Source organism: Thermobia domestica, chromosome 12, assembly GCF_964235325.1.
Source record: "Thermobia domestica chromosome 12, izTheDome1.hap1.1, whole genome shotgun sequence".
Lineage (NCBI taxonomy): Eukaryota > Metazoa > Arthropoda > Insecta > Zygentoma > Lepismatidae > Thermobia > Thermobia domestica.
The window spans coordinates 143603406-143624386 of NC_137465.1; the positions used below are offsets into that span (position 1 = coordinate 143603406).

General features: G+C 40.1%; 2 protein-coding genes across 2 annotated transcripts; both read right to left on the reverse strand.

Moving 5' to 3' along the window:
* Positions 1 to 572: 572 nt before the first annotated feature.
* On the reverse strand, positions 573 to 1439 carry LOC145666132 (uncharacterized). Its single transcript, XM_081733216.1, has one exon. It carries the CDS (start codon positions 1437 to 1439, stop codon positions 573 to 575), a length of 867 nt encoding a protein of 288 aa, XP_081589342.1.
* Positions 1440 to 1581: 142 nt separating this feature from the next.
* Positions 1582 to 3954, reverse strand: LOC145666133 (uncharacterized). The gene has a single exon (XM_081733218.1). It carries the CDS (start codon positions 3952 to 3954, stop codon positions 1582 to 1584), a length of 2373 nt encoding a protein of 790 aa, XP_081589344.1.
* Positions 3955 to 20981: the final 17027 nt, after the last annotated feature.

Consider the following 20981-nt stretch of genomic DNA (forward strand, 5'->3'; position numbering starts at 1 on the left):
ACACTGCTGCTATACACAGTTTCAACAAGCACCTACCCTTGCTGCTTCTTCTTCTACAGCTAACAAGTTACATTGAACAAACACCTTTAAACAAAACTAAACAATTTAAATAAACAAGTTAGGACTAAACATAGCCCCCACCCTTGAACGATCTAGTTCAAGATACACACAAAAGATGAATTGATACAATATTTGAAAGAACCGTAAAAATTGAAACAATATGTAAATGGAAAAGTTCTGTTACTGTAAGTGAACCTGTGTGCTTGTTTCCTTGCGGCACACGACAATTATTAATAATGCGCTTATAATATGCAATAATTCGCTCAAGTTTCACCAGCGATGAACAATTGTCAATAATGGAGGTATCAACATGAACATGCCCAAAGTATGTGTTTTCTTTCCTCTTGGTTGACTAACTTCCACTGTATATTCATTACACTCTGGGAGAATGGGTTTTTTGAGCCACTCTGGACCTGAGAACCATAAGTGATGTGCAAGTAAGGCAGAAGGTAATAAACCTCGAGAACCACAGTCTGCTGGATTATTCTTTGAATCCACTTTGAGCCACTTCACTATGGCAAAAGAGTTTGAATCTTTGCTACACGATTCGCGACAAACACTTTCCATCTGCTTGAATCCGAATTCAGCCACGATAACACAACAGTAGAGTCAGAATAGGCAATTACATCATGCACTTCCAAACGTAATGAATTTAATATGAGATTCATCATTTTAGCTAATAGCAAGGCACCACAGAGCTCTAATCGGGGCAAGGACACTTGTTTGATTCGAGCAACCTTCGTTTTCCCCATAACAATGTTCACACTCACTTGGCCGTCTTGAGATACAGACCTCATATACACCATTCCACAATAGGCCTTTTCGGAAGAATCACAAAATCCTATCAACTCTCTTCTCGTAGCTTGAGAGATAGTGATACACCTGTTGATTTTGATGTTTTTCAATAAAGAAAGCTCTGAGTAGTAATTCCTCCATTTCCTCAAAATCCATTCAGGAACTGGACTGCCCCATTCTAAATTTAATTTCCAAATTTCTTGCAATAATATTTTTGCAATAATAGTAGTTGGAGAAATCAAACCTAATGGATCGAACACCTTTGCACTTTCTGATAAAATATTACGCTTAGTTACAACTGACTTAACTGACACAAGATTGACATTATATGAAAATACATCATTTGATGGATACCACAGAATTCCTAACGTTTTCACTGAATTACTACTATCAAAGTCTAAACTACTTGTCGCATGTTTCAAATGAGAGGGTACGGAGTCCAAAACGTTGGGACTGTTGGATGCCCATTTTCTCAGTTCAAAACCTCCTTTCTGCAATAATGCACTGAGTTGTTCTTGTAACTGATTTGCTTCACTAACTGAGTTGGCACCACTGATTAAGTCATCAACAAAAAAGTCTTGCATTGCTACAGCTGCTGCAAGAGGAAATGATTCTTCTTCATATTTTGCTAATTGTTGCAAACTTTTCACCGCTAAATATGGTGCTGAAGCTGTACCATAAGTCACCGTCACAAGCCTGTAATCTTTGATCGGAAGATTAGGTTTTTCACGCCACACAATTCGCTGGAAGTCTGTATGTTTCTGGTTGGATTCTCACCTGTCTATACATTTTCTCAATATCAGCAGTTAATGCCACATTATGTTGTCTAAAACGCACAAGTAATGGAATTAAGTCACACTGCAACCTAGGTCCGACAAGTAACTTATCATTCAATGACACATTAGATGAAGTTTTACAACTACCATCAAAAACTACTCTCAGTTTTGTTGTAGAACTGGAATCTTTCAATACTGCGTGATGAGGTAAATAACACACTTCACTATTTGGTTTCAGTATTTCACTTTCTGGAATAATCTCCATATGCACAAGTACCACATACTCGTGCATAAAATCTACATATAATTGACGCATTTTAGGCCTCTTCTTCAAACGACTTTCTACTTGCTTAAGGCGTTTAATTGCCACTTCACGTGACTCACCAAGTCTTGCACTGTTGTCGCGAAATGGTAACTGCACATGGAACCTACCTGTTTCATCTCTTTGATGGGTCTTCTCGAAATAAATTTCACACTGCTTTTCTTCTGACATTATTTTTTGTGAAGGAATATCTTCCAATTCCCAAAATTGTTGCAAAATTCTTTCACTGTTGCACTGGATATGATATGTTGACGCTGTGAATTCTTTACGTCGCATTTCGTAGTCGCCAATAGAACCAAACAACACCCATCCTAATTTGGTATTCACTGCTACGGGAGAACCATTAACACCACTACACACACCCGCCAATAGCAATTGAGGGTAAATATCTGCACCCAATAACAGATCGATTCTGTCAGGGACATTAAAATTCGGATCTGCTAATGTTAACTTGTTAACATGCGACCACTGCTTGCTTTTATGAATATACCGTTTTGGTAGCATACCTGTTACCTTTGGCAACACTAACGCTTCTATAGAAAATTCTGATTTAACATCATAACTTGATGTAAACACAATATTAACAACACCTTTTGCCCGAGCAACATTACTGGAACTCAGTCCCGAAACATGTACATAAACCGGTTGTTTTTGTAAACCGAGTCGTTGTATGCAGTTTTCTGACACGAAGCTTTTTTCACTGGCTGAATCTAACAAGGCTCTCACAGGTTGTAAATTACCATATGAATCCTTCACCATCACTACTGCAGTTTGTAATAACACTGCATGTTGCACATTAGTTTCACTTGAAAAATGAGTCCCCACTGAAACACCTGAGTTCTGTTTATTTGGAAAATGAAGTAAAGTATGATGACGTTTGCCACACTCACAACACGATGCTGATTTGCAACTGGATAGTTTATGATTAGACTGTAAACAATTAAAGCACAATGCTTTGTTTTTCACTAAGGAATGACGTTCGTCAACTGACAGCGAAAGAAAGTCATCACATTTATGCAAAGGATGATTTTTGCTTTTGCACTGGCAACACGACAATTGAGCTGAAGTATGATGCGCTATTGTTGATTTTTTATTACTCTTGTTTGGCTCACTGGGTGGGGTTGATTTTACATTTGAAGTGCTACTTGCTAATGCGCGACACCTATGATCTATGAATTTCACCAATTGGTCGAATGTTGGTAGTTCACTGTCTGACAATGAAAGTTCCCACTGCCTTTTTGTTTCACTGTCTAGCTTCCCTGTTACATGAAATATAAGCAAAGGATCCCCTTCGTTTACCTTTATGTCCAACACTGATAACGATCGCACACACTCAACACTTGTATCCAACAACCGACGCAACGCGCCAGCTGATTCTTGCTGCACTTGACCTTGACTTACAAACCGCCGCAAGATAGACGTGACTAATTCTCGTTTATTTTGATACCTTAAATTTAACAGGTCCCAAGCTTCTTTATAGTTATCGTCAGTTATTTGTATAGATTGAATAAGTGTTGCTGCTTCACCTTGCAGACTAGTTTTTAAGTACTGAAGTTTTTGTGCACCCGTCAATTTTTCATTATTATGCACTGCTGCGATAAACAAATCACGAAACGAAAGCCAATCATTTAAGTTCCCGCTAAAGCATGGCAATTGTAATTTTGGAAGTCGAATTTCTGTTGTGTATTTTTGATTATTCACATCACTAGAAGAAGCATGAGATAATTTACCCTGCACTTCCACTAATTTCACATTAAGCTTTGTAAGTCTATCTTCAATAGCAGCAAGCTCTTCTTCTTGCACCAAATAAATTTCTTCTTCGGCACACAAGTTACTGGCTAGAAACAAAAGCTCATTTGTTTCACGTGACAATTCACTCACTTTGTTTTTGTAGACCTGAACTACACTAATATCTTCCTGTTCTGTGATATTGTTTATGCAGTTTTCAGCACGAGTGACCTTTCCTTTTAAAACACGCTTTCGGGAATTGTAAGCTTCCATTGTCGCCCACACAGTTTTTTCTTTCTTGTTAACACACAAGTCTTAGCACGTAGGTCACATAAAACACATAAACACGTATTAACATCCGGCCCGGAGGACCAAATCTTTATGATGGACTGTATCACACAAACGCTGGTTCGTTCTTTAATAATTCGGTTTAATAATATTGTTAATATTTCTTACAATTCCCGAGTTAAAATAAAATGCACATTGAACACTACGATGATGCAGCTATAGGCTACGCGCTCACTCACACACACTGCTGCTATACACAGTTTCAACAAGCACCTACCCTTGCTGCTTCTTCTTCTACAGCTAACAAGTTACATTGAACAAACACCTTTAAACAAAACTAAACAATTTAATTAAACAAGTTAGGACTAAACAGCTAGCGAGACTAATGTATGATAAGATGTGTGAAAGATCTCAAGGTGGGACTACCCGTTTGGATAGTAGTCCAGGTAAGACAGTTCCCATCTTAATGCAGTGACACTGTACACCCTTGGCTGAGATAAGTCTGATGAACAGTGTCCTGTAAAAACGCGGAGAAAAGTCCAGGATCAGGAGTAGGAAGGTTTCTACAAAACTCGTCACCGTTCTAGGTAGGTGGCGCTTCAGAGGCAAAACCTCTGGTAAAGTATATATGTAAGAGCGTTTTTTTTGCTAGCCTGAAGCTAGCCCCACCCAAGGGTTACGCCCTCGACTCGGGAAGAGGTAATAAGGAAAATTAAATATGGACTACTGTTGTTGGGATAAGTGATATTTATCCATTTATTTATTTATTAACATTTAATGGTCATTGGATTTTATGATCTTATGATCATAAACATTAGCATAGGTAGATATGAAATGATTATGTGGTATGAAAGTAATGAGTACGTGCGATACACATCACAACACATAGGTGAAGTTAGTAGAACAAGTGAGGTTATCTTCTCGCCCCGGGGCTACGCGGGGCATTAATGTAAGACAGTTGGTGCCCTGTTAGTACAGTAGGATTACTGTGGATGATGTGATGGAAAGATGAAATGTGAATGAATATCGAGATGAAATGCATCGAGAAGAGGAATGTCGGGATGATTCGGAGGGACAGTGTATCGATAAAGGGTAAAAAGCAGAGATAGAGGGGTGGGGCGTAATGGTGTGAGAGTAACGAAGTCGGCTGCAGTATATACTGTGTCCATGAGTAGAGGGTGGTTCATTGTCAGTCGATGAGTGATATATTTAACCGAAGATGTTCTATGTGGGAAAGAAGTGTGGGAAAAGTTATGCGACTATAGAGATCGGCAGTGGGAATAAGTAAGGATATTCGGTAAGCGATTCTGAAGGCATGAAGTTCTAAGATTTGTAGCTTTTTATAAAAGAAGGGTGCTGCAGGTATCCAGGCTGTGAATCCGTAAGTCAGTACTGGTCGGAGAAAGACTTTATATGTAGTGAGAACTGTAGAGGCGTTGAGACCCCAGTTGGTGCCAGTCAATCGACGGAGTAGATTAATTCGATTATAGGCTTTGGTCAAAATAGATTTTAAGTGAGGTCTCCAGGTGAGATGTTTGTCCAAGAGAAGTCCTAGATATTTGGCTGTGTTTGAAGTGTGAATTCGTGTTCCTTGGACGGAAACATTCAGCAAAGTTGGGTTGCGGTGAACCCTAGTGCGTTTGCCAGGAGGCACAAAAACAATTGCTTGAGTTTTGTCGGTGTTGATTTTAAGTCGCCATTTGGAACACCAGGAGGTGAATAGATCGATAGCTTCCTGAAGATGTTTGTTGATGTGCTGTATGGTTTTGCCAAGTGCCAGAAATGCAGTGTCATCCGCGTATTGAAAAGTGCTGACAGTTGCTGGAAGAGGTGAAATATCTGCCACATAGAGAAGATAAAGAAGCGGAGACAAAGTAGATCCCTGTGGAACGCCTGAATGTAAAAATACTGGATGAGATAATGAATTGTTAATGGAAATGTAGGCTATGCGTCCAGTGATAAAATTGAATATAAATCGTATGTAGGTTAGAGGCAGATTATATTTAGTAAGTTTGTAGACCAGGCCGTGGTGCCAAACAGTATCAAAGGCTTTCTCTAAGTCGAAGAGAACCAGACAAGAATGTTTCGTGGAGAGAAATTGATTGTAAATATGATTGACAAGACGAAGTAGCTGATCATTTATGCTGAATTGAGGGCGGAATCCGGCTTGGTAAAGAGGTAACAGGCGATGATCTGTGCAGTAAGTGTGAAGGCGAAGAACTAGAATTCGTTCGAAGATTTTGCTGAGTGTACTGGTTAACTGAATGGGGCGGTAGGAAGAAACAAGATTGGTAGGGTTGTTAGGTTTCGGAAACATTAAAGTTTTGGACATTTTCCATGTGATAGGAAAGAAACCTGTGCGGAGTATGAATGTGAAGAGTATAGCCAGGAAATGAAGGACACAGTAAGGGGCCTCTTTAATATGCCGGTAAGAGATATTGTCCATGCCAGGTGCAGTGTTGCGTTTTCGTTTGGTGACAGTTAGAATGTTATCGACTGTGATAGGTGTTGTAAGTTCTTGGGTATGACCCAATGTGTGGCTGAGTGCGGGCTGGAGGTGTGGAGATTGAAAATCAATTCGATCGACGGGATGTCGAGGATTAGGATGTGTTAAAGGCGGTGTGAATATATCCTGCAGATAAGTAGCGAAAGCATTTGCCTTGTCAGTATCAGTTTGAAGCGGTTGATTATGAAGAAGAATAGGATATGTGGTGATACTACGTTTGCCGCTGAGTTGATTGAACCTCTTCCAGTACTGCGTTGGATGAGAAGTATCAGCTAGCGTATTACAAGTTTTAACCCACTGCCGATGTTTATATGTTGTGATGTAATTGGTGACGACGCGTTGCATGTATCGGTGGTGAACTAATGATTCTCGGTTTCCCGTACGCTCGTAGTCTCGGTAGAACTGACGAGATCTACGTGTGAGCGGAAGATAGTGCGGAGGTAATTTGGGACTGTATGGATTTGAACTGGATGTAGGAATGAAGTTATTGGAAGCCTGATAGATTGTACTGGTCAGGATATTAATAGAGTTATACATGTCGTCTTCTGATGTTGGTTCGGGAATGTTAGAAAGTTTTGTAGTTAGGAAATTTCGATATCCGATCCAGTCTGCTTTGTTATAGTTGAGAGATTTGCGTGTTAAACTTTTGTGGTTAGAGGTATTAGGATGCGAGCGGTTGATGGTAAGCTTGATTGGCAAGTGATCACTTCCGATTGGATCCAGCACTTCAACGGTACAGGAAGATAGTAAGTTTGTAGAAGTAATTACAACATCAGGTGTGGTTTGAGATGATGGCCGGGTGTGCTTAGGTAGCTGATGAAAAGTACCAGTGGTGTAAGTTGTAAGGAAGTTGAGAAAAGTCTGTCGCTGTTGAGGTGTTCTGCTATGGATATTGATGTCGGCCATGATGATATAATATGGGAAGTTATTTGAAATATACTGGAAGAAATCTAACGGAATAAAATGACCAGATCGAACGTAAATTGTAGCAAGCGTGATATACAAGTTTTTGAAGTAGAGGGTTGTTATTAGGTACTCTGGAAGATTGTGCTGTGGAAGTTCGTAATGACGACACGGTATAGAAGGGGGGAACCTATTGCAACTCCGCCGTTAGCACGTCTAGCTGGCATATTACTGTCTTTTCTTGTGACGGAATATCCAGATATTTTACAGGAGCTTCGAGGTGTAAGGCGAGTCTCATTGAGAAGAAATCCTGAAGTGCGGTGTTCTTGCAGTAGAAGTGCGAAGAGTGGTTTGTGCTGGGTGAGAGAACTGATATTAACAAATATAAAGGATAATGCCATGATGATTCGTAAGAGAAGGAAGATGGAATTAGACTTCGGTTTCAAGTGGACTGACATGAAAGTATACTTTATGTCCGCTGTAAGTAGCATGGAAGTTCATATGAAAGATTGCACGTGTTGAGTATTGCAGTTGTTGTAGGATGTGAGGGCGGTGAAAAGGATGAATATTTTGAAGTGTGAGTGTGATGAAAGCAAGGAGTTGTTCAATAGTGACGGCCTGTTGTTTGTCAGTAGGTATAGAAGAAGACGGAATGGACTTGGTGTGATGCTGCAAAGAAACAGTCATTTCAGGTTTGGTCGGTTCAGGAGGAGGTCGCTGCTTGCACTTGTAACTGAATGCTGGATGTTGCTCATGACAGGTTGAACAGGTCGGAGGTTGAGCAAGGTTTTGACATTGTCTCGTATTGTGTGGTCCGGAGCATTACCCACAGATTGGCTGGTTCGGACATTTATCAGTAGAGTGAGCATTATATTTTTGACGTCTTTCACAGCGTAAGGGTAGTGGTGGCTGAGATCTAGAAGGCTCGACTCTATGGCGTTTACGATATATGTATGCCCCATTTGACAGAAGATCGTCTATGGTCTCTTGAGAGTGTGTAAGCACTCTCACCATATAGGTTAAGCCGTTGTTATTACGAATGCGAATGCATTTGGTTATGGTATAGCCTTCGAGTGTAAGTTCGTCAGTGACTTCTTGGTCAGTAATATCAGTATCTACGCCTCGGATAACCACTGACAGCAAAGGCTCTTTACGTGGTGGGGGCCGTTGTTTTAGCGGTTTTTCTGCGAGCCTAGTCAGTGTAGTGCCTTTCCCAAAGATTTCGAATCCATGTTTATTGAGCAGGGTAGTTCGAAAGTTTGCATCGGGGGTCCGTAAGATAGTCCGGTTACGTGTAGGTATGATTTGAGAGATGTTGGCGCGTGGCATGTATTTAACTAGCTGCTTGTACAGATGGTGTGCCTGCGAGTACTTTGGATCAAAGTTGGTAAGTAGAAACTGATAGGTTTGTGGACAAGTGGTCTCTGTTAATTCGGGGAAATTTTCGAGGTCCATTCACTAGGACCTGATTCACTAGCTGTATCTGACAAGTCGCCTTGATGGATTTTCTTTGATGGCGGTGACTTATGATGGTCAGTATAGGGTTTCCCGATTAACGACCTAGCAGGACTGGTGTCACGACTCGTACTCCGATTGTTGGCACCTTTACGTTTTGCTCCTGACGCAGTAGCAGAAGGGGCAGCTAGAACCATAGGTAGGCCATGATGATGCCCTAGGTCCCGTGAAGTATCAAGGGACATGATACCGATCTTTGGCCCGAAGGCCGTAAACAAAGCAGTGTAAGCTTAACTGTGTGATGATGATGATGAGATGAACAAAGGTTAGACTACCCGTTTGGATAGTAGTCTAGATTGAATAGCTCCCGTTGCCTTTACAGTAGAACCAGACGCCCTTGGTTGGATCAGTCTGACGTCAAAGTTCTCTTGAGAAGGAACGACAGAGTACCCAGGATGAGGAATAGGAAGGTAAACGTACAAAAGACAGCTTTCAGACGTATGGTACATCCACAGCTGATAAGATCGATTATAGTATCGATCTGAGTATGTGTAAGAGCGTTTTTTTTAGGGGTAAGGGAATAGGGTTATTAGTGAACTGGATAATCTTTGTTCATCAATTATTAACTGATTTGGGCAAGGTGATACTACTACTCCCAGCCATTAGAGGGTTACGCCCTCTCTTTGGCATAGATGCATTTAGATTTACATTGATTGTTAACACTGTGAGATGGTCAAAGTGCAGTTTTGTAATCATGATGAAAAAGTAAGCATACTAAACTAGGTGTTACTGATAAATAATAATAATAAATCAAAAGTAGAACATAAATGTGCAAATATATATATACGAGGTGCTAAAGTATAAATATGATAGAAAAACAAAATGTATCACAAAAGTAATAGAACTTATAGCAATGATGATGAGGTATGAGATGAAGTGCAAGCACAACACCGACATAGTTAAATTAGAAAGACAGATGCAGTGTTAAATCTTCTGTCCCGGGGCGACTCGGGACTGATGAGGACAGGGGGAAGCCCTTGTTAATAGTGAGGATTTCAGTGCTAATATGGAAAAATATGAGGAAGATGATCATTAATGAAGTAAATGTCTTATATTTCCCGTTCGTCAGCAGTCAGATGTGTATTTTGGACAAACACAGATACTAAGATGTTTAACGGTGAATGTTTGTACCGAAATGTAGCGTCAGTAAGAGCATCAGCCTGCAGGATGTCCAAGAATAGCGGATGACCTGTTTGTATACGTGAAGTGATATACTTTAGTCGTAGTTCTGAGAGATGTTTCGTGATTTTTGAAAAATCGATATACTCATATGTCAGCCATGTAGGGTAAGGAAGCTTAATACGATAAGCCAGCCGAATAGCATGTCGCTTCAAAATGCAGAGTTTTTCGTAATATGACGCAGAAGCATTGCTCCAGGCGGTGTGTCCAAAAGTGAGGATGGGTCGGAGGAATGACTTATAGGTGTGAAGTATCACTTCAGCTTTCAGACCCCAAGTCGTGCCTGTGAGACGGCGCAATAGATTTAACCTCATGTTAGCCTTAGCTGTTAGCTTTTTCAGGTGAGCATTCCAAGTGAGTTTTGAGTCGAAAACCACGCCTAGGTAGGTAGCAGTAGGGGTATGGCGTACACGGTATCCATCAACAGTTACTTGCAAAAGATTCGGATTTCTGTAAACGCGGGAACGTCTGTTTGGAGGCAAGAATATGATTGCTTGAGTCTTTTCTGTATTAATGGTTAAATGCCATCTCTTGCACCACTTGATGTAATTATCGAGAGTTCTTTGTAAAAGAATATTAAGTTGTTGGGTAGTTTTACCAAGAGCAAGAAAAGCTGTGTCGTCTGCGTATTGAAAACTAAAAACATGGCGTGGATCTTCAGGGATATCAGAAGCGTATAGGATATACAATAAAGGGCTGAGAGCCGAACCCTGAGGAACCCCAGTAAGCGGAAAGATAGGCCAAGATAGAGCATTGCCGACTGTAACATAAGCAATGCGATTTGTAAGGAAAGAATATACTATCCTCAAATAGCAAAGTGGAAAATTGAATGATTGTAATTTTTTGATTAAGCCGTAATGCCAAACTTTATCAAAAGCCTTTTCTAAGTCCATAAGAATGAGGCAAGAAGGGAAGGCTTTATTATACTGGTTAGTGATTATGGTGCTGAGGCGAAGTAGCTGGTCATTTATGGAGAAGTTAGGCCGAAAGCCTGCTTGATGGATGGGTAGTAGAGTAGTTGTCTCAAGGTACTTATGAAGACGGCAGACAAGAATTTTCTCAAAAAGTTTACTGAATACTGATGTCAGTTGAATTGGTCTGTAAGAGGAAACAGAGTGTACAGGCTTGTTCGGTTTATGAAACATGCAAATTTTTGATACTTTCCAGTCTGAGGGATAGAAACCAGTTCTGAGAATGAAGTTGTATATCGCCACCAGTAGTAGTAGAAGTGATTGCGGGGCTTCTTTAATATGTCGATAGCAAATGTTATCAACCCCAGGGGCTGTGTTCTTTTTCCGCCTGAGAGCAATGTGAATTTCATCTGTAGTAATCGGTGCGGTGAGTGGGTGTTCCAGATCAATGACGTGATCTGCAGAAGGTTGTAAAGCAGGAATGCAAGAGATGTCTGTCCGTTCAGAGATCTTAGAGGCAGCTGTTGGAGTAAAAACTGTCTGTAGCTGACTAGCAAAAGCGTTAGCTTTCTCTTGGTCTGAGAAAAGAGGAGTGCCATCTGAAATTAGAGGATAAGTTGTTTTCGTATTTTTGCCAGTTAGTTGATTAAACCTCTTCCAATAGCGTGATGGGTGTGCTTCCTCAGATAAGGTATTACAAATCTTAATCCAACTGCGACGTTTATATGCAGCAAGATAATTACGAACCGTTCGTTGCCATTGGCGATGTTGATGAAGATAGACATCATTCCCTGTTCGATGGTATTCACGGAGATGTTGGCGAGCCTTATGTATGAGAGTGACATACGTCGGTGGTAATTTTGGCTTGTGGAGAGTCACTTGAACAGTCGGAATGTTATTATGAGCACTGGTTCGTATTGCCTCACTGAGAGTAGTAAGACACGAATCCAACTCAGGTTCTGTAGCTGGAGCTGCTGCACTTGAAAGAGTGTGTTCGATGTCTTGCCGAAAAAGAGGCCAATTCGCTTTGTCAAATCTAGGAACACGTCGCGGTGCAATTTCCCGTCGTGGCGGTTGTCCTCGAGTTAATGTTAATTTAACTGGATGATGATCGCTTCCGATGGAATCGAGAACTTCAAGCTGACAGTCGTTAATAAGATTTATAGATGTAATTACGACATCTGGTGTAGTCTGACTGATTGGTCTGGTGTGAGTAGGAAGGACATGAAGATGCAGCTGGAGATTGTCAGTTAAGAACTGCTGAAAATTTGCCTTTTCACGAGCACTACGACTATGGATATTGATATCCGCCATGATAATATTACGAAAGTTATTGGCTATATATTCAAAATACTGTAATGGTATGGGTTGGCGTGGTCGAATATAGATTGTGCTAAAATTAACTATTAATGATGGAAAGTATATAGAGTAAAGTAAGTATTCCGGGAGATCTGCAAAAACTTGAGGAGTATATGCTCTTACTGGATATTTGGGAGAATAACCTATTGCAACCCCTCCTTGAGCACGTGCCATATGATCGGGATAATCATGGCGTTGTAGTTGGTAACCAGAAATATGGGCTAACACGTTCGGTCTTAAGGCGGTTTCGTTAAGTGCAAATGCATTAATATGCTCCTCATATAATAATGTTTCGAATAACAGCTTATGTTGTGAAAATGAACGAATATTGACGAACAGGAAAGTAATCCCCATAATGCAGAGTAACGCATGCATGGTTTTAAACAGCAGTTTCCAGAGGCCCAATGTGAAAGTGAACATAATTGTTGGAATACGTTGCATGGAGATTGATGTGAAATATGGATTTTGCGGCAGAGATTATATGATGTAAGATATGAGCCCGTTGAAATGGAAATATATTTTGTAACACCAAGCTGATATAACGGAGGAGATCTTCAACGGTTAGCGGAGGTAATATGGATTGAGTCGGTTGAGTTGCTTTATCGGCCTTTTTAGTGGTACCGTTAGTTCTGGATGCTCAGGAGTTGGTGCTGGTTTGGCTTTACAGCGATAACTGTAGGTAGGATGAATCCCACTGCAAGTATTGCATTTCGGCGGTCCTTGGAGATTGGGACACGCTTTGGTTTCGTGCAGTCCTGAGCAGTATCCGCATTTAGAGGGATTTGAACAGTTAGCATTTAGAGGGTAGTATGATCGTTGTAAACCTGACATTTTTCACAACGAATTGGTAATGGTCCTTGAGTTTTGGATGGTTCAACCCTGTGGATTTTTTTATAGATCGGCGCACCATATCGTAATAAGTAGTCGATAGTATCCTGACGCTTACAAAGAACGCGGACCATGTATGTAGGACCATTATTATTTCGAATCCGAAGACACTGATATCCCTTCTTGCGCTAGTTCCTCTAGTATTTCTGCATCTGTCAGTTCGGGTGAGACACCGCGAATGACAACAGATAGAAAAGATGGCTGTCGCGGTGGTGGAGGCTGCTTCTCACGTTTATCTGCCAATTTTGTGAGTTTAGCGTTTTTCCCGAAAATTTCGTACGAAGCTTTGTTCCGTATGGTAATTCCAAAATTTGGATCTTTGGATTTCAGGATGTAGCCATTCCTAGTAGAAACGATTTGGATTAGAGTATCCCGTACCCTAGGAACGTATTTCATGATTTGTAAGAATGTCATTTTTTAATTTGTGAATTTAGAGTCATAATCAGTGAGTAGAAAATGATAGACAGGATCGAAAGTTGAACGTGATAAAGACTGATCAGTAGGCCTGGTAGTCATATTAGTATGCTGTGGATTGCTCGCAATATCCATTGATGTAATAGGGGACCTTGATCGAACCCGTTTAGCAGATTGTGTGGATTCAGTAGAAGGATGCCTATCTCTAGATGTGCTGCCTATCGGTTGACTTCCCCAAGAAAAATGGCGAGTCCTGCTGCGAGATCCGATAGATGTAGTTAGTCCGCACGAAGTGCTTGGATTCGTCGGAATGATTAGTGGTAGTCCTAAGTGTCGACCAGGGAGCGCTTGACCGTTTGTGGTGCCAGAGTCCGTCATCGTGATGAAGAAGCCTAGGGCCGAAGCCCAAACGAAGATGAAAAAGAAAGAAAAGATTATGAAGATGAATGAGGTTCAAAAAGCAAGCGCCCTCCGAAAGTGAAAACTTTCGTCAATCCTCTAAGTGTCCTAATTGTGTTATGCTCGCAAGTACGTGTTCAATACTTGGTCCTCGCTGACACCGTAAGAAACACAAGAGAGGCTAGGCTTCTTGGTAAGGTATTGTAAGAGCGATTTTTTTTAGGGTACGGGAATAGGGTTGACTGTATAAATCTTTATTCATCATTTTATTTTCTAGGTGCAAAGAGTCCTCTACTCCCAGTCATTAGAGGGTTACGCCCTCTCTTTGGCAAGGATTTCTATCGATGTTAAGATAATTTAAGATGGGCTAAGTGCAGAAAATATGAACATAAGGATTAGTAATCATGTAATAAGTCACAAATTTTTTTGAGAAATAATATAAAGTTGAGTGCAGATATGAGATTCAGGTTCTAAGGTACTAATAGGAATTAGAACACATAATAATTAATATAATAAAGAATAATGATGATTATGATGAATGAGGTGAAGTGCTAACACGCCACAAACATAGTTTGATTAGTGAGACAGATGCAGAGTTAGATCTTCTGTCCCGGGGCGACTCGGGACTAATGAACACATGGGGAAGCCCTTGTTAATGGTGAGGATCTAGTGCTGAGATGGAAAAAGATGCGGTATGTGATGATCAATGACGTATATATCATATATTTCCCTTTCAGCCGCAGGAAGGTGCTCGTGTTTCAAATATAGAGATACGAAAATATTTAAAGGTGAATGTTTGTATCGATAGGCTGCGTCGGTAAGAGCGTCTGTGTGAAGGATGTCCAAGAAAAGTGGATGGCCTGTTTGGATGCGAGAGCTGATGTATCTCAGGCGAAGTTGTGCGAGATGCTCGCTGATCTTTGGAAAGTCTATATATTCATATGTGAGCCACGTTGGGTATGGAAGTTTAATTCGATACGCCAGTCGAATAGCATGTCGTTCCAGTATGCTGAGTTTTTCACATAGCATGTCGTTCCAGTAGAAAAGAAACAGAAGCATTGCACCAAGCGGGATGACCAAAAGTAAGGATCGGACGGAGGAACGCTTTATATGTATGAAGCAAAACATCGGCTTTTAGTCCCCAAGATGTTCCTGTGAGACGTCGCAAAAGATTTAATCTAAGATTAGCCTTCTCCGTTAGTTTTTTCAAGTGAGCATTCCAGCTAAGCTTCGAATCGAAAACCACGCCTAGATAGGTAGCAGTGGTGGAAGGGCGTACATGATACCCATCAACAGTTAGTTGTAAGAGAGTTGGGTTTCTATGGATTTTGGAACGACGCTTAGGCGGTAGAAAAACCAGAGCTTGGGTTTTCTCGGAGTTGATCTTTAACTGCCATTTCTTGCACCACTTGACGAAATTATCGAGTGTTGTTTGTAAAGCAATGTTAAGCTGATGCACCGTTTTGCCGAGAGCAAGAAAAGCTGTGTCGTCAGCATATTGAAAAGTAAAGACATTGCGTGGTACAGAAGGGATGTCGGAAGCATACAAGACATATAGTAAAGGACTGAGAGCTGATCCTTGGGGTACTCCAGTAAGAGGAAAAATCGGCCAGGAGAGTGCCGTACCAACTGTAACATAAGCAATGCGATTTGAAATAAAAGAATATATTAGTCTGAGATAGCATATAGGAAGATTAAACGACTGCAATTTTTTAATGAGACCATAATGCCAAACCTTGTCGAATGCCTTTTCTAAATCCATGAGAATGAGACATGATGGAAATGCTTTGTTATACTGATTAGTAATTATTGAGCTGAGGCGAAGTAGCTGGTCATTTATGGAAAAACCAGGGCGAAACCCCGCTTGATGAACAGGTAGCAGAGAAGTGGTATCAAGGTACTTATGGAGGCGGTACACGAGAATTTTTTCCAGTATCTTACTGAAAACTGAGGTGAGTTGGATGGGTCTGTAAGAAGTTACTGAATGTACAGGTTTATTCGGTTTATGGAACATGCAGACTTTGGAGACTTTCCAATCTGAGGGGTAAAACCCGGTTCTGAGGATGAAATTGTATATTGTGACGAGGAGAAGCAAGAGAGATGGTGGGGCTTCTTTGATATGTCGGTAAGATATCGTATCGATTCAAGGTGCTGTATTCCTTTTCCGTTTTAGTGCAGAGTGTAGTTCATCGACAGTGATGGATGAAGTAAGAGGATGATCTAGGTTAATAATATGCTCCGTGGATGGTTGTAAGGTAGGAATACAAGAGATATCGGTCCGTTCACAACGATTAGAAACAGCTGTAGGCGTAAAAACGGCCTGTAACTGAGCAGCAAAATGAAAAATGAATGAAATGGTAGAATGAAGAAAGTGGGAGGAAACGGGAGAACCCCGAGGACCCACGCACACGAAGTTTGTCCATCAGAAAGTTCACTTTGTAGTAGCAGGGTTTAAACCCGGGACCCGATGCACCAGAGGTGAACGCTTTACCACTGAGACACCGCGGCCAAAAACGATTTGAAGTTACTAGTATATATGCATTCAATCCATCAGCTATACCAGAACACAAATTTGTGAATGAAATTTCGAGTTCACCTTCGTTATCATTAGAGTCTCACTCCTCTGAAGTCAATTCAGCCACCCGTTCTACGAGCGTCATAGATTAAACTAGAAGCCTTATATCTTCTCCGGTTAAGAACACATCAACGAAGCAAAAACGAAGACACCCCATGTCTTCTCTGCATCTGACATCAGATTCACATATTCATGCTCTCAAGGACCAAATGAAAGCAAAGAGACAAAGCACCGAAGAGGAGAACTTCGCATCGTCAAGTACAACAGTTGTCAATGAAGTATGGAGTTGTGGATTTTGCCGTATGTCCTACTATAGTGAAAAAAGTCACAAGGCGAGAGACTGGATGCAGTGTCTGACTTGTAAAGTGTGGTTCCACGAACGTTCTGTTAATACTTTTGGTAAGAAAAAGATTATTTGCGGCATTTGCATTTAACAATCATTGTGATCCGATTTTCCCCAACACTGATCCCATTTACCACACGACGTTGAGGTAAATCGGATCGATGTATCATCTGTTACAAAGTGAAATTTTTTGTGTAAGAATTATACATTTTAAAATATTTTCATTATAGTTTATTAGATGAAGGTCCATTTATTATTATTTCGTTTAAATAGAAGCATAAACTTCAAATATGACGTTTTCTGCAAAGGTGATCCGATTTCCCCCTACCTACACTACATTGTTTTAAATAGACCTACAGTTCTGCTTGCTCAGTGACTTTCAAAACAGGATTGCAGGTATTGTCTTTACAGCAAACGTGCTGCTGCTGCCTGAGCCACAGATAACTTGTTTTTGCTGCTGACCCTGATTTGCCCCCGAGTGAGGAAAATTGCCCCCGAGTGAGGGATTTATCTAAACTCAACATAAACTCTCTGTTGTATGAAGAATGAAGGATGATTCGAGATAGGAAAATTGAAAAAAGAAAGACGAAATAGAAAAATTTGGTATAACCGTACCCTATGTCTGTAGTAAGTCATCAGTAAAGTACATCATATCGGCTGCTCGTGAACTTCTATATCTCAAGAACAAGCAGAACAGACACCTTTAATGTCAGAATTCTGAGAAAAAACGCGATTCCGTAAGTCAAGACTCTGAATTAGGGGTCAAGGACTGATTGAAAGTTTGTTTGGGCCCCCAAGGAACTGGATATCTTTGCTTGGCTATCTGACAACGAGACACACATGACTGAGCGGGTTCCTTCCTCCTAAGTTATACAGAAATCGGCAAGCTGTTGGTGCTCCCAAACGTATGAGTTTTTTCCAAGATCTACCGTTTGTCCCCACCTGAGCGTCATTCTACTAATTATTTTCGTAATGGTTATTGACTTGCGTTTAACTTATGTCTCTCGTAGTTACACGGCAAAAACACGTGAAACAGTAAATGAATGGTTTCATTTCATTTTGTAAAATGGCAGCAGAGAAATGAGAGAATCTGTTTCCTATTTCATTTCATTATTGTGTATATATAACTCCTTTAGCAGTGTGCATAATTTTCTACTGAAGTAAATGTTCCTAGTGATTTAGTGCATCACAGACACAAGTTAATGAAACAAACACATACACACGCTTACATATGAATATATTATATATACATACGTACATTCTATATACGTATATCAAAACATGAAATTTGACCATTCTATCTGGTAATGTCCATACGTGAACTCAATTTACAAGCGTCGTATAATTCCGGATGTTGAAAGCTCGAAAACGGAGGAATGCTCTGTATACGTACACAATAAAACAGCTTTTCTCTCACTCACTCTAGTGTAGGAAGTTGTTACAAATTTAATCATCCCATAATGCAAAGCGAGAAATGCAATGATCCCGTCCACTCTCTGCATTGAGCAACCAATTAGCGAGTGTATAGAACAAGCGGACACTTCGTTAGTGTACAAATACGCGCTGACTCTCTCTGCACCGAGGGAGATCCATTTGCCCATAAAAACTCTCATTACCGAGTTTTCACGCCCTGTTATTACAGACAGTCACCTCTGCCTCTTTTACAATGTTTCCCATCCACCTCAGTCCCCCTTTCGTTTATGACACATGTAAGGTTCATTGCGGGGGAATAGGGGGGAAGAGTGTAGATACAGTTGACGACTTAGCTATATTCATATCGCATAATGATATATCATACGGAAATTAGAATTCCAGTTCACGCATATATGACCGTGTAAATAGCAGATTATAGCTTACTGTAAAGACAGCGCGAAATCCTTTATCTGTTTATCCACTTGAGTTTATTAGTTTCAATTTTTAATGTATAGCCTTATGGGATTGATTTACTCACCCATACATAAAAATTAAACCTATTTATTTAAAAAAATAAATATAATTAATCAATCAATATATTGATATTCCTTAATTAATTGTATGCAGAAAGCCAGTATATGTCTGAACTCTTTAATATTTTAATTTATTTCATATGTTCACATTATTACATTACAGAATTGCTTTCATAAATATGTCTTTATCTTAGTCTTCAATAATCTGTGCTGATGCACGTAGTCCCGGGTTCGATTGTCGGTACGAGAGCCTTAAAATCTGAATGCATTACGGTGGTTCGGATTCCACTATAAATTGTAGCTCCACGTCTCTTACAGCTTTGGTATTGAAAAGAGACGCTTAATTTCAATCTAACGAAGAAATCATTAGTCTAAGGCAGCGTTTGCTAAATTAGGAATTCGAATTCTGAGTTTTCGGTATCTATGGCTATGTTAGCCTGTCACATATGAGGGATGACGTTCCTTGGTGATCACACTACTAGAGGAAGCGGAGAGGAAGAAAATAATGAGGAAAGAAGGAAGCAGTCTGGGACCATTATATTAGGTACCATTACGGCATATGCCTGTTGTAAATGAGAAAAACCCAGGAAAATCTTTATTCAGGATGGCTGGTCTGAAAAAGCTTTTTATACGGTACTTTTTCGACAGATCGGTCCCAACAAGACCACTCGCAAATTAAATGAAATGAAATATTTGCGTTTTACGTCCCACGTTTATGCCGGTTAGGCTAAAGAAGACGGTGATGATGAGAAATGAATGAAATGGTGGAATGAAGAAAGTGGGTGGAAACAGGAGAACCCCAAGAAAAGCCACGCACACGTTTGTCAACCACAAAGCTCACTTGGCTCGAACTGGGACCAAACCAAGGAACCATGCACCAGAGGTGAACAATCACTGAGCCACCACGTCCCCAGGGACTACTCACACCAAAGCGAGAGTGTTACTGACTATGCTACACGGGGCCACACTAAAATTCATTGAAGTAAGAACCATTTTAATTAATCTAAATGTTCTATGAACCACCCTAATATTAAACATTTCCAAAGTAAATTTATCGATTAAAAAAAGTGGTGCCCATTTACCAGTATGCTTATAGAATAGCCTTAATTGAAATTCACCTAGGTGTCTGTTCGTGTTAATAGAAGAAAATATATGTTAGTTTCTTTTAACAAATTGAAGATTATCAAAAGTATTTCACAGAGTAAATTTGGTGTAAAAAATTTCAATGAAAAATAGTCCTTGGATAAAAAGTGAAAGACGATCACTTATGTAATTTCTGAACTCTGAAATTCTCAGCTATGCTGTTTGGAACGCAATTTGCTTAAATTTTACTCTTTTCTCTGTCCTTTTTTCGGAATATCACAAAGACATACCTCGAAGACCACTATTGTTTCACGAAGAACAGTTTGAAAATTGTGTTTAAATATTTGGTACTTTGGTGCTTCCCTGCATTGTTTATTGGATTTAATGTTTCAGTTCCTTTTTGTTGTTGTTGTTGTTGTTGCTTTAGTGGGTTTTTTTCTTATAATCTATTGTGATTAAGCAAGACCGACAGATGGGATGATGTACTAGATACTATTACACGGCCAACAAGTACCATTGTGTGAACACGGAATATCGTGTACTGGTGACAGTTGCTTACAAGTTAGTTGCAGTAACTAGCAGCAGCAAGTAACACAATGTTGAATGGGACAGTGATGGCCCTTGAGAGAAATCGAATCGGAGAGAATTAGAACTTTATCACTGTAAAGTAATTGAAGAAAGGTTGCTTGATGTGATATTTCTTACAGATTGGTTTCCTTTCCTTAGTTTGTATTTATGAGTTTTTTTTTTTTTTTTTTTTTTTTAACCAATGTGATCAGATTAAACAGAAGTTACATAAGTAACAATATACCTGCCATTTTGGGGGTATCTAGGAACCGTTTCGGACATCTTGATGGGATGTTTCACATTTCATCGATTGGAGAATGAATTGACTAGTCGTACAACTTTCATATTCTCTGGATGTGACTACCCTTAGGAGCCACATGACCATACCTTGGAATCTTTCTGGTGCGTATATACCCTATACGTG